Below are 15257 nucleotides of genomic sequence, written 5' to 3' on the forward strand. Positions count from 1 at the left end.
TCTCGTTTCATACATGATATTTTACATGTTTCAATGCCATTCTCCCAAATCTTCCCACCCTCTCCCTCTCCCACAGAGTCCATAAGACTGTTCTATACATCAGTGTCTCTTTTGCTGTCTCGTACACAGGGTTATTGTTACCCTCTTTCTAAATTCCATATATATGCGTTAGTATACTGTATTGGTGTTTTTCCTTCTGACTTACTTCACTCTGTATAATAGACTCCAGTTTCATCCACCTCATTAGAACTGATTCAAATGTATTCTTTTTAATGGCTGAGTAATACTCCATTGTGTATATGTACCATAGCTTTCTTATCCATTCATCTGCTGATGGACATCTAGGTTGCTTCCATGTCCTGGCTATTATAAACAGTGCTGTGATTTTTTTTTTTAATTGGGTATAATTGCTTTACAATATTGTATTGGTTTCCACGGTACAATGAAGTGAATCAGCTATTGTTATTCAGTCGCTAAGTCTCATCTGGCTGTGCATTTCCATGGACTTAGTACACCAGGCTCCTTGTCCTTTGGTATCTCCTGGAGTTTGCTCAAACTCCTGTCCATTGAGTCAGTGATGCTACCTAATCCTCTCATCCTTTTGCCATCCTCTTCTCCTTCTGCCCTCAATCTTTCCCAGCATCAGGGTCTTTTCCAGTAAGTTGGCTCTTCGCATCAGGTGGCCAAAGTATTGGAGCTTCAGCTTCAGCATCAGTCCTTCTGATGACTATTCAGGATTGATTTCCTTTAGAATTGACTGGTTTGATCTCCTTGCAGTCCAAAGGACTGTTAAGAGTCTTCTTCACAGTTTGAAAGCATCAGTTTTTAGGCATTCAGCCTTCTTTATGGTCCAACTCTCACATCCGTACATGACTCCTGGAAAAACCATTATCAGCTACATGTATGCATACATCTCTTCCCTATTGAACCTCCCTTCCACCACCCCCATCCCACTCATCTAGGTGATCACAGAGTGCTGTGCTATACAGCAAGTTCCCACTAGCTGTCTCTTTTACACATGGTAATGTGTGTATGTCAATCCTTATGTTGATTTAATCAATGGCATTTTAGGTCCCCATTTAAAAGCTGTTTTTTAAGCTTTCTTTCTGTACCAGATCCTGCAGGCATAGCTGTGAACTCTGCCATCACAGCCTCTACCTTCAAACTTATATTCCAGTGGAGGAAAAGAAATAGCAATTGACAAAAAACAAGGTTAATACGATTTCAGATAATTGGACGTATTCTGATGGATATCAGTTGAGTGTTGTAATGAGGAATTGGCGGGGGACGCTGCTTTGGATAGTGTTTTGAAAAATTATCCAAAGAAGCGATTTTTACTCTGTTTTTTTTGTTTGTTTGTTTGCTGATATAGGTGTGTTTTATTGGTGACATAAATTCTTTAAGAGATATTGCTCTTATGAAGTGATATTCCAAAATGGGGAATAACTGTTAGTACAATCTTCTCTTGATTTATCTACTGTATCTATCTGTCTATATATATGTACACACACACACACACACATATATATATATATACTGGTATAATACATTCCAGGAAAACTCAGTATCTCTTAAAAAACCATCGTACATGTAAAGCAGTCAGATTCTAGGCCTTTAAAGCTGTAAACAGGGTTTTCACCTATGGGAATGTCCAGTGGGATGGTCTAAAGTTGTGAAGGGTGCCAGACCACCACTGGCTGTGCAGGAGAATCCCAGATATTTCAAGGTGTTTAGTCAAATTCTTATCAGTGGCTCAGATGGTAAAAAAAAAAAAAAATCTGCCTGCAGTGTGGGAGACCCAGGTTCAATCCCTGGAGAAGGGAATGACAACCCACTTCAGTATTCTTGCCGGGAGAACTCCATGGACAGAGGAGCCTGGTAGGCTACAGTCCATGGGGTCACAAAGAGTCAGACATGACTGAGTGACTAAAACTTTCATGTTCACTTTTGATCAAATTCTAGTAAAACCCTACAGTCATTGTGATAAACAGTACCTCCCACTCCCCAATTTCCAAAATAGCTTCTAAAAGGCAATATGGCCCCCGTTGTGAGCCAGAGTTTTGAGGGTCTGCAGTGGCCTCCTGATCTCCTAGCCAGTTGTTATTCTTGCTCTTGGGGTCTTTGACATTGTTAACCAACCCTCCCTGGCTCCCAATTCTCTCTTGGCTTCCATGCCCACACCCCTTGGGGTTTTCCCCTCTTCTTCCCCCATCTCTTCTCATCTCTCTTTAGCTTCTTGCTCTCCACCTGCCCATCCATGTAGATACAACCTTGATCTCTTCTTTTTTCCTCTTCATGTTCTTCTTTGATGAAAACTTGAACACATCTTCCTGGCATCTTGCACCCAAAGTGCTGTTCTTATGCTTTTTTTGGCTGATTTCCCCAACTGCCACGTGGACCTGGTTAAGTGAGCTCTGAGTTAAACATGTCCAGAATTCAACTGGTCAACTTCCTCTAAAACTTCTTATTGCTTTTGTCATAACTGTTGCGTTCAGAGCAACATCATCCACTCACACATCCTAGACATGGCAGCTGTCTTAACCTCTCTTTGTCACTCCCACATCCAGTTGGTTAATCTGTTTTCTCAAGTCTCAGGGAGTGATTGGAACTGAATATTCTGGATCAAGTCCTGCAAAGATCAGATCACTGGGTATGAAAAACAGTGCCCCGGAAGAGGCTACTCTTATCCCACCCTTCTGATCTTCAATTTTATTTTATTTTAAATTCTGCACTAACCTAATTGTTCTAGACCTTGGGCATACTGCCCTGAGCTAATTTGTTTGCCCGAATTAATTACCAGCAGAGGGTGGCAGTCTCATTTTCATAGAATCCTTCTGTTTTGGAAGAGATGCCTTTTTCTTCAAACAGTCCGATTTAGGTACTTTGACAGTGCAACGGGTGTCTTGACATTTCCATAAAGACTTTTAAATGTTACCTTCTCTAAAGAAACAGTTTTAGAATGTGAAATCTTTATTTTTTTTTCCCCCAAGGAAGAAAAACATCACCAGCTTAATTATCTCTGTAAAATAACTTCCTCATTTGCTCTTCATGTTGCTAGTGGAAAAAGATGATGATACTGTTTTCAAAAAACAAAAACAATTCTGGAGGATTTCAAGAAATTTTCTTTTGATTTTCACCTGTATAAATAATACCACAATTCAGAGGTCAAAGATGCTTGTAGGATTATCTGTTATCCTTGCAAGTTGATTTTTGAAAGATCTGCTGGAAGGGCAAATACGAGCAGAAAGATGCTGCTGGTGGTCGTTACTCCACACTGAGAAGAAGGCAAAAGAGACAACTCTTTAGATGTGTAAGTTCTAAAAACTGTGATAAAAAATCAGATACTATGAAATCTATCCTATTAAACAGAACTTTAAGTGCCCAGTGCAGTATTGTTACCTACATACTCATTGTATAGCAGAGTTCTGGAACATTTTCATTTTGCATAACTGAAACTCTATATCCTTTCCGCTGCAACTCCCTGTTTCCCCTCTCCTCCACCCCAGCAACTATCATTCTCTTCTACCCCTTTGAGTCTGACTACTTTAGATTCCACATTTGAGTGGAATCATGAAGGGTTTTTCCTTCTGTGACTGGTTTATTCTACTTAGCACATGGCCTCATGGTTCATCCATGTTGTAACATATGACAGGATTTCCTTCTTTTTCAAGACTGGATAGTATTTCGCTGTATGTATATATGGGGTCACATTTCCTGTAACCATTCACTTGTTGATGCACATTTAGGTTGTTTCTGCCTCTCGGCTATCGTGAAGCATGCCACACTGAACATGGCAATGCAAATGTATCTGCAAGATCTTATTTTCAACTCTTCTGAATAAATAACTAGAAGTGAAGTTATAGATATATGGTAATTCTATTTTTCATCTTTGAGGAATCTCTGTATTTTTTGTTTTATATAGCAACTGCAGTCTTTTACATTCCCACTAACAGTGTATGAGAGTTCCCATTTTTCCGCATCCTTGACAACACTTATTTTCTGTTTTGCTTTGTTTTCTCATGGCCAGCTTAACTGGGATGAGGTGATACTTCTTTTGATTTCCACTTCCCCGATGATTAGTGATGTTGAACACTTTTTTGTATACCTGTTGGCCATGTATCTTACACAGTTCACCAAAAACAACACAAACTGAATTAAAGACTTAAACCTAAGAACCCAAAACTATAAAACTCCTGAAAGAAAACTTAGGGGAAAACCTTCATAAAATTGATCTTGGCATTGATTTTTGGATATGAGACCAAAAGTATAGGCACCAAAAGCAAACATAAAGTAGGACTATATCAAACTGAATGCTTCTATTCAGCAAAGGGAGTCAACAGAGTCAACAGAGTCAAAGGCAGACTTCAGAGTGGGAGAAACTGTTTGCACAGTCTATCTTTAATAAATGGTTAAACTTTTTACAAAACTCTTGTAAAAAGAAAGATTTTCTGTTGAATGTAGATCAGAAATCTAAATTCATGACTTGTGCTATAAGCGATCAGAGACTAAAGATTTTGGACTTTCCAAGCCACATGGAGCTACTCAATCTATCATTGTATGAAATCAGCCATAGACAATATGTATGTGGATGGGTGTGACTGTGTCTCAGTAAAACACCATTTATAAAAACAGGGATGAATTTGGCCTGTGGACCACAATTTGCTGATCCTTAATCTAGAGCTGGGTTTCTGCGTCTGTCTCTTTCACTGTTAGGCTGGGTGGGTTTTTGTTGGGGGCTGTTCTGTGCATTATAGGATGGTTTGCAGGATCCTTAGACCAGAAGCCAGAAGTAATCCCCTCCTATCCACCCTTGTTGTGACAACTCAAAATATCTCCAAACATTGCCAGATATCTTCTGAGGGGAAAAATTGCTGTTGGTTGAGAAACTCTGATCTAGATGATTAAAATGATCTGATAAAGGGTAATAAGAAATATTTCTGTAAAGCTGCAAGAAGCCTGGAGAGATAGAAGAATGGAAATCCATAGGGTATTTGTCTCAGGGAGGTCAAGGTCCCCTTAAAGGAGCCACTATCACTGTCGAAAGATGGAAAAGAATTCAAAAAGGTCTGAAATGGCAACTTACTTGAAAGTTCAGTTCAGTTCAGTTGCTCAGTTGTGTCTGACTCTTTGCGACCCCATGAATCGCAGCATGCCAGACCTCCCTGTCCATCACCAACTCCCGGAATTCACTCAAACTCACGTCCATCGAGTCGGTGATGCCATCCAGCCATCTCATCCTCTGTTGTCCCCTTTTCCTCCTGGCCCCAATCCCTCCCAGCATCAGAGTCTTTTCCAATGAGTCAACTCTTCGCATCAGGTGGCCAAAGTACTGGAGTTTCAGCTTTAGCATCATTCCTTCCAAAGAACACCCAGGACTGATCTCCTTTAGAATGGACTGGCTGGATCTCCTTGCAGTCCAAGGGACTCTCAAGAGTCTTCTCCAACACCACAGTTCAAAAGCATCAATTCTTTGGTGCTCAGCTTTCTTCACAGTCCAACTCTCATATCCATACATGACCACTGGAAAAACCATAGCCTTGACTAGACGGACCTTTGTTGGCAAAGTAATGTCTCTGCTTTTCAATATGCTATCTAGGTTGGTCATAACTTTTCTTCCAAGGAGTAAGCGTCTTTTAATTTCATGGCCGCAATCACCATCTGCAGTGATTTAGGAGCCCAGAAAAATAAAGTCTGACACTGTTTCCCCATCTATTTCCCATGAAATGATGGGACCAGACGCCATGATCTTCGTTTTCTGAATGTTGAGCTTTAAGCTAACTTTTTCACTCTCCTCTTTCACTTTCATCAAGAGGCTTTTTAGTTACTCTTCACTTTCTGCCATAGGGTTGGTGTCATCTGCATATCTGAGGTTATTGATATTTCTCCTGGCAATCTTGATTCCAGCTTGTGCTTCCTCCAGCCCAGCATTTCTCGTGATGTACTCTGCATATAAGTTAAATAAGCAGGGTGACAATATATAGCCTTGACATACTCCTTTTCCTATTTGGAACCAGTCTGTTGTTCCATGTCCAGTTCTAATTATTGCTTCCTGACCTACATATAGGTTTCTCTAGAGGCAGGTCAGGTGGTCTGGTATTCCCATCTCTTTCAGAATTTTCCACAGTTTATTGTGATCCATACAGTCAAAGGCTTTGGCATAGTCAATAAAGCAGAAATAGATGTTTTTCTGGAACTCTCTTGCTTTTTTGATGATCCAGCGGATGTTGGCAATTTGATCTCTGGTTCCTCTGCCTCTTCTAAAACCAGCTTGAACATCTGGAAGTTCACGGTTCACACATTGCTGAAGCCTGGCTTGGAGAGTTTTGAGCATTACTTTACTAGCGTGTAAGATGAGTGCAATTGTGCGGTAGTTTGAGCATTCTTTGGCATTGCCTTTCTTTGGGATTGGAATGAAAACTGACCTTTTCCAGTCCTGTGGCCACTGCTGAGTTTTCCAAATTTGCTGGCATATTGAGTGCAGCACTTTCACAACATCATTTTTCAGAATTTGAAATAGCTCAACTGGAATTCCATCACCTCCACTAGCTTTGTTCGTAGTGATGCTTTCTAAGGCCCACTTGACTTCACATTCCAGGATGTCTGGCTCTAGGTGAGTGATCACACCATCGTGATTATCTGGGTCGTGAAGCTCTTTTTTGTACAGTTCTTCTGTGTATTCTTGCCACCTCTTCTTAATATCTTCTGCTTCTGTTAGGTCCATACCATTTCTGTCCTTTATTGAGCCCATCTTTGCATGAAATGTTCCCTTGGTATCTCTAATTTTCTGAAGAGATCTCTAGTCTTTCCCATTCTGTTGTTTTCCTCTATTTCTTTGCATTGATCACTGAGGAAGGCTTTCTTATCTCTTCTTGCTATTCTTTGGAAGTCTGCATTCAGATGCTTATATCTTTCCCTTTCTCCTTTGCTTTTCGCTTCTCTTCTTTTCACAGCTATTTGTAAGGCCTCCGCAGACAGCCATTTTGCTTTTTTGCATTTCTTTTCCATGGGGATGGTCTTGATCCCTGTCCCCTGTACAATGTCACAAAAAGTGCTCCATAAATAATGCAAATGTCAGCTTAACCTACTTTAGTGATAGGCACCAAAAACAGAACAATTCAACACATTCGCCTGTGCTAACGGGATAGTCTGAGCTCCAGGGCTGGCTCTGAGCTGCTGGAAACTAGCTGGAGGTTCCAGTGCCCACTTGAGCAAGCGTTTATTTTTTCTGCTTATCTGAATTCAGAACCAACACAGGCAGAGTGATTTCTGAAAGTGCTCACATGTTTCTCTTTGTTTAGACAGGGCCAGACAAAAAATGGCCTGGTTTCACTGCACATTGGCAAGAACACATGTTTTTAAAAGTTAAAAACAGCCTAACACTCGTGAGTGAATCTCAAAGAATGTTGTCTTCTTGTCCGTTAGAATAAACACCTGTTTTGCAAAAAAAGAGAGTAAGAGCCATCTTTCTTGAGAAATTGTTGCTTTCTTTTTCTTCGTTGCTGTTATTCTATTTTTAAGAGTTAAAAACTTTAAGCACAGAGTCCCATATCATAATTTAGATATTTGTCATTTTAAATAAAAAATCACCCCACATTTCATCAGGAAGTTCAGTTAAGCCCTTGTTAGCTGAGCTTCGTTCTTGACTTGAAAAACAAAGGAAATTATGGATCCTTTTCTTCTGGAATAAAACTCTCTCTAGCTAGGTCTATTTTTCTAATTGATTGGAGGAAATATGGAGTCCACATCCTTGAAAGGAGCTGTTTGGCTGTTAAGTCCTGTACCTAGTGCTACCTCCTGCGTGATCACAGCAGATGCATTCCATAGCCTATGTCTCCTGGTCACAGTACCAGTGGACGTGACATAATGGGGTCATTTGTGGATCATGGCAGTGGTTGGGCTCATGACAAAAAGTGGTAAGAACAGATTCTTCATAACCTTCCTGGAAATCTATATTTCAGTGTATCCCGAGAGACCCAGCTCCTTCAGTCCCATCTATTTGTGCCTGACTTTCCCTTGAACACCCACTGCCTTCCTGGCAGGCTGACCCAGCGTGCGTTTAGATGGTCTGGTTTGACGTCAGATCTTTCCTTCCGTCCCTCAGGCTATCATGGCCTCTACTGTGAGGAGGAGTACGACGAGTGTGTCTCCGCCCCGTGCCTGAATGCTGCCACCTGCAGGGACCTCGTCAACGGCTACGAGTGCGTGTGCCTGGCAGAGTACAAAGGTGAGCATTTCGGGGTGGACGTGTGCCAGCGTGGCTCTCCGTGACGTCATGAATTTCTCCACGCATGCGTGTAGCCCTCTGACTGGAGCGTGAAACTGTTTAGAATAAGAATCAAATGCTGGCAGTGGAATGATTTATGGGGGCCAAGGAGAGCAGTGTGCACATCCCTGGTTTCCTCTTGGTAAACTGAAGCATCTTTCTCCTGTCCTTTTCTTCTTCTCATCCTTCTTCTCTTCTCCTCTCTTATGTAAAAAACTGAGGATAAAAAGGAATGTGAAATGGACTCTCAGGCTCAGGTCAGAGGATGCAGCTGTGGCACTGGGGGAGGAGAGCATCTGTTCTGAAGTGCTCTCTGGGCAAGGAGACGGTGCTGTGCTTTTCAGTGGGAGGAGGCGGGTGGAGTCTCACAAGTTGGCAGAAAAAATTCATTCTCGTTAAATGAGTCGTTAAAGGGGAGGCAAGTGTTAGTTCATTTGAGTGAATTTGTGTCAAAGTCACTCTGGAAAAACGGCGGATGTTGATGAAGAGTTTATAACGTTCTCAGGTGGTGGTGGTGGTGAAGACTCCTCCTGTTTGTGTCGGAAACTCAAGAGACACAGCTTCCATCCCTGGGTTGAGAAGACCCCCTGGAGAAGGACATGGCAACCCATTCTAGTATTCTTGCCTCCATAATTCTTGCCATGGACAGAGGAGCCTGGTGGGCTACAGTCCATGGGTCACGAAGAGTTGGACACAACTGAGTGACTAACATTGTCACTTTTTTTTTTAATAGCATCCAAACCCTGTTCTGCTTCCCTGGTGGCTCAGATGGTAAAGAATCTCCCTGCAGTGAGGGAGACCTGGGTTCCATCCCTGGGTCAGGAAGATCCCCTGGAGAAGGAAATGGCCACCCACTCCAGTATTCTTGCCTAGAAAATTCCATGGACAGAAGAGTCTGGCGGGTTACAGTGGTCCATGGGTTTGCAAAGAGTTAGATACGACTCAACAGCTAACACACACACACCCTGTTCTAAGTCTTTACATGGGTAAACTCATAAAAAAGACCTGAGAGTAACTCAAGAGGACGTAGTGTCAGCCTTCAGAAGCCCCTCCATCTGCCTCCCCTGTGGGCTCACTGGTGTGGCTTCATTGGAGCCTCAGCACCCTCAGCCAGCACTGTGTCAGGGGCCTGGTCATCAGCTGCTCTGCATGTGTTTCTCTAAGTCATGACTTCAGCGCTGGTGTAGACTTTTGTAATACCTTTGAGGGCTCTATTTAAATCCATTTCACGTAACCTTTTGCCCACACCACAGCCTGCTTGATACCATTGATCTGCTAGTGATCTTGCTTTGTAGCTGATGTTGCTTCTCTTTGGATGGACCCACATTTATTTAGAGGTCTTTCTGATGAGCCTTGAAGGTTTGTGGGGCACATAGATGAACCTGATCTAGCCCCTGGGTGGAAGGGCTGAAGATGGACCCCATCTTTTCTGTATGTTCAGCAGATCTGATGTTTTTCGTGGAGTATGATGCCCACTTAGAGCTGAACTCTGCCAACTCCCATGAGGACAGGCATTCTGGCTTCATCTACATGGACAGGTGTTCTGGCTTCATTCATATGGATTTAAGTTCTAGGTGGATCTCAGTATCAGGAAATAGGACATCCTGTCAAGTCTGGAAAGAATAAAAGAGCAATGAACTTGGAGACCTAGGTAGCTCGACCTCACTGTGCCGTTGGCATACAGATGACCCTGGATAAACCTCTTCAACTGACTTGAGATTGAGAGATTTTGAGATTCTTCATGACAACATTAGTAGTGGTAGATGTGCTTCAAAAATTTAAATCCCAGAATTCTTTAGTTTATGATAGAATTTTATAGAGTAAGTTTCATCTTTATAAATGACAAAATTATTAATGGGGTGTACTCCAAATTTGCTTCTTGTGTTCCTGGCTTGGAAGCAGTGCTCATGATATCATGACCAAGAAATAAAAAGTGAAATTGTGTATGATGACCTGCTAGTGACTCCACAAATTCATGGACTGTGAGCCTGGCTTTTTTAATTTTTTTAATCCATTTTTCTCAATGGGTGTTCCCAAATTTTGCTGCTTCTCTCAAGCCTTATATTAAATCACTCATTCACCTTCATGGAATGAAAAAGAGCTTATCATTTAGAGACATTTTTAAATTTCCCTAGTTTTCCACATCCTACAGCAGTGGTTCTCAAACTTGAGCATGTGTTAGAATCTGCTGGTGAACTTCCTAAAACTTAGTCTGCTGGGCCCCAACCCTTGAGTTCCTGATTCAATATATCTGGGGTTACAGTGAAGATGTGAAGATTGCTCAGTCGTGTCCGACTCTTTGTGACCCCATGGACTGTAGCCTACCAGGCTCCTCTGTCCATGGGATTTTCCAGGCAATAGTACTGGAGTGGATTGCCATTTCCTTCTCCAGGGAACTTCCCGACCCAGGGATTGAACCCGGGTCTCCCACGTTGTAGACAGACGCTTAACTGTCTGAGCCACCAAGGAAGTCCCATATCTGGGGTAGGGTCCAATAATTTGAATTTCTGGTAAGTTCTCAGATGATACCGATATGCTGATTCTTGCTGCCCTTTGAGAAGCCCCACCCTACAACTCATCTGCAATCACAACTGCTCAAATTTGATTGTCCTCCCTATTAACTGTCAAGTGCTCCCCATTCTGCTCAAGGCTAATCCTTCCGTATATGTTCCTCATTCCACCCCTTCTATTTTTATGTGACCTTCCTCCATCAGTTACAGATGCCCTGCCGTGGATGACTCAAGAGGATAGAGTTGACTTGAGATGACTCAAGATCCTGGAGGGGATCTCAGTTGCATTTGAGGGTGTGGGTTTTCAAGAAAAGGGTGCAGTGCCAGGAGCCTTTATGTACCACAGGGTTAGGATATAGAGTTCTTGGGAGAACAGAGGACTCAAAGACCAGCTGAGCCATAAAGACCCCTCAGCTTATAGAGAGGAAATACGTACTATGGCACGTGACCCTATGAGACAAAGGGCTCCCTATCTCATGGATCCTGGCTGTTCTTTAAAAGGACTGCTGGACTTCCTTGGTGGTCCAGTGGTTAAGAATCCACCTGCCAATGCAGGGGACTCAGGTTCCATCCCTGGTCCGGGAAGGTTCCATATGCCACGGAGCAACTAAGCCCATATGCCACAACTACTGAAGCCCACGCAATCTAGAGCCTGAGTGCCACAGCAAGAGAAGCCACCACCATGAGAAGCCCTCACACCGCAACTACAGGAAGTCCACAGGTAGCAATGTAGACCTGGTGCAGCCAAAAATAAATAAATAAAATAATCGCTAATAAAAAAAAAAAGAAGACTGCAGGTAGACTGAGCTGGTCCTTGTGTGTACGTGTGAGTGTGTATTTGAAAAAGAGAAATAAAGAGAATGGGCCCCTGCTCACACCTGGAGAACCTTGAAAAGCACAAACTGGGAAGCCTCTGCCCCTCGTAGACAGGGCTGGCTTGACTGGCCTGTCCAGCACTGGAGGAGAATCTCCAGTATCATCTCTCTCATTGCCAACCTCAAGCCTGGCCAGTCCAGGGAGCCTGTACCAGCAACTCGATGAGGGAAAAAGTATCTAGGAAGTAAAAACAAAATTGCAGCAAAACCCACAACTCTAAACACTCAAAAAGGGAAGTGAAAAACCTAAGGTATGTCCCTCAAAATTGAATTTAGGTCTGGAAAAGCAAAAGGAGGAACTATGTCATGGTAGAAGTAAAAATATGAGGAAATGGAAACCGTGAGTGAAAAGACATGAAATACGGAGAAAAGATCCAAGAGATAATGTTTCATCTGAATGATGGATGCTGGGGAAGAAGAAAGAAGACACAGGAATAAAACCGGAAACAAACAGCTACTAGAAGGAGAAGGCTATGAGATAAATAAAACTGAAATTTTCACGTAGAATCGGCTTACAGAGTGCCAGAGGATTAATGAAGGAGATGATATATAATTTGTGATTTCCTGGTAATTTCCAAATCCAAGACTACAGAGAATATTTTTTGCAAGATTCTTCATAGGGAGTACAAGTTACACTCAAAAGAAAGGCAAATCAGCATTGAACTGCTCTTCTCTAAAATGAAGCTGGTGGTCCAGTGCTTAAGAATCTGCCTTCCAGTGCAGGAGGCATGGGTTCGATCCCTGGTCGGGGACCTAAGATCCCACATGCCTCAGGGTAACTAAGCCCTCGTACTGCAACTACTGAGCCCATGTGCTCTGGAGCCTGTGTCCCCAACTAGAGACGTGTGTGTGCTGTAATGAAGATCCTGTGTGCTGCAACGGGACCTGATGCCACAAAATAAATCAATATTTAAAAAAATAAAATGAGACTAAACAGTGAAGAGTGTTTTATATTTTTCATAGAAAAAGTCTGGTAGTTAAAGGTTCATTTATATTTGAGGGATAAAGAAAGACATTTTCTACACTTAAGGAACCCCATGTACCCTCTCTAAGAAAATTATTTTACAAGGTATACTCATCAAATTGGAACTAAATCAGAACAAAGATAACCAGATAGGGGGCAATAGACAATAAGAGGAAGGAGATTGAGCAGACTTCTTTACTTATGGTGATAAACCTAAATAGATGGCATCGCAGCACTGTTTATAATAGCCAGGACATGGAAGCAACCTAGATGCCCATCAGCAGATGAATGGATAAGAAAGCTGTGGTACATATAAACAATGGAGTATTACTCAGCCATTAAAAAGAATACATTTGAATCAGTTCTAATGAGATGGATGAAACTGGAACCTATTATACAGAGTGACGTAAGCCAGAAAGAAAACACCAATACAGTATACTAACGCATATATATGGAATTTAGAAAGATGGTAACAATAACCCTGTGTATGAGACAGCAAAAGAGACACCGATGTAGATCAGTCTTATGGACTCTGTGGGAGAGGGAGAGGGTGGGGAGATTTGGGAGAATAGCATTGAAACATGTATAATATCATGTATGAAACAAGTCACCAGTCCAGGTTCGTGCATGGTACTGGATGTGTGGGGCTGGTGCACTGGGACGACCCAGAGGGAGGGTACGGGGAGGGAGGAGGGAGGAGGGTTCAGGATGGGGAATGCGGGTATACCTGTGGCAGATTCATTTTGATATTTGGCAAAACTAATACAATATTGTAAAGTTTAAAAATAAAATAAAATTTAAAAAAAAAGATGGCATTCATGTGAATGCTAATTTAGTGGTGAAGATATGTCTCTTGAGAGAATAGATGTGCATACTGTATTAATTATTAATATTATTGCTGCATAGTGAATTATTGTAAGGTAGTGGCGCTTAACACAATACCCTTTTATTAGCTAACAATTTCCTACATTCAGGCATGGATTAATGGATTCCTTGTTCAAGGTCTGGTATCCAAAGCTGGAATCAAGGTCTTGGCTGGGCTGAATGCTCATCTGAGGTTTAAATAGGGAAGGATCAGATTCAAAGTCCCCTCAAGTTGTTGGTAGAGTTCATATCCTTGTAGCTGGAGAATTGTTGACAGCTTCTTGAAAGTGATGAGAGAGAACCTCTGCTGTTTCAAGGCTCTTACTTCAAGAGAGGCCTGAACCCTCTTAAAGCTCTCACCTAGTTAGGTCAGGCCCACCCAAGGTTAACTCGAAGTCAACTGATTAGATTTTGCATCTTCAAACTTTCTTAACCATTGCTGAATGCCATTGGTTGGTTCTCATTCAAGGGGAGGGAATTATACATGGGTCTAACTTATTGAGGAGGGTCACCCTAGCGTATGTCACCACATGAGTTGGTGGGTGTTTGGGAATGATTGGAAGGCACACAGATGTGTTAGAGATCTCATCTCAATGGGCAGATAAAGTGATTATTTCATTTTGAGGTATTTATAGAGACCTTTAGGTTTGGGTTTAAACAGGCATGTAAACCTTAGCAAAGTAGCAATAAATGAAAGAACTTCAAACCTTAGAGTGATGGGCAGGTGTTGAGGTGTGGGGTAGAAGGGATTAAAAGAAAAGCAGAAGGGGCCAATTTATGCCCTCAACCCAGAGGAAGGTCACAAGACCCTGGACCTGTCTTTCCTGTCCTTCTTTGGAGGCATTTTTCCCAACATGTATTTACATATGAGAAGTCTGTATAAACTTAGAAAACTATCAGATGAGAGAACACTAGTTCTTAACTAGCACTCACCTCTGCAGTTAGACCTTGGGTAAGTGATATGTTGAGGGGAAGATTGGTACTTTAACTTCTTACTTTACATATGTGCTTTTTGCATGGTGATTTTTAATCTTTTCTGTTTTTAAAAAGTGTAAATAAGTGAATATAACTTCCTGAAAAGAATGAGTGCAATAAGGTCAGGCAAGTATAGCTAAGAACATTTTGAAAAAAGAAGGCATTGAGGGGGAAGTTCTGCCAGATGTTGAAACCCATTATAATGCTGCAGTTATTATTGCATTCCCATGTAATGGGTGTGAGAATGGACAGCTAACCAAAATTGAATAATGGCCTAGAAACCCTCATCTATAATAATATATGACACTTAACAAAGAATTGCTATGAATGGGAAGGGAATTCTTTCTTAAGAAATTGTGCTAAAAAAAAAATTGAGTTGCTAAACAGAAAAAAAAGAAATGTCCCTGCACACACTTCTAAATAAGTTCCTTGTGAATTTGAAAAAAAAAGTCTGACTCTTATTTGACTTTGCATCCTCATCTGCTTACTTCCTCCCTTCTTCCTGTGTCTTTTACAACCAAATTTCCTTAGCATTGGTATAGATGACACCTCTATTTCCTTTAATTTTCTTTTCATATCCTTTCACAGTTTGGATCTCATTCTGCTAAATGGATTTGTGGTTCAGTCACTCAGTCCTATCAAACTCTTTTTGACTCCATGGACTGCAACCCTCCAGGCTTCCCTGTCCTTCACCATCTCCTGGAGCTTGCTCAAACTCATGTCCACTGAGTCCATGATGCCATCCAACCATCTGATCCTCTGTCACCCGCTTCTCCTCCCACCCTCAATCCTTCCCAGCATCAGGG

At 41.9% G+C, this 15257-nt stretch overlaps 1 protein-coding gene across 1 annotated transcript in view; it reads left to right on the forward strand.

Moving 5' to 3' along the window:
• The window catches only part of DNER (delta/notch-like EGF repeat containing), a 290628-nt gene that overhangs the window by 227588 nt on the left and 47783 nt on the right, over positions 1-15257 (forward strand). The window contains exon 9 of the mRNA XM_010837101.1: positions 8102-8224. Coding sequence (XP_010835403.1) covers positions 8102-8224 — 123 coding nt within the window. The remainder of the gene's footprint in view (positions 1-8101; positions 8225-15257) is intronic.

The sequence above is a fragment of the Bison bison genome, unplaced genomic scaffold (assembly GCF_000754665.1).
Source record: "Bison bison bison isolate TAMUID 2011002044 unplaced genomic scaffold, Bison_UMD1.0 scf7180017864068, whole genome shotgun sequence".
In the NCBI taxonomy this organism is placed as follows: domain Eukaryota; kingdom Metazoa; phylum Chordata; class Mammalia; order Artiodactyla; family Bovidae; genus Bison; species Bison bison.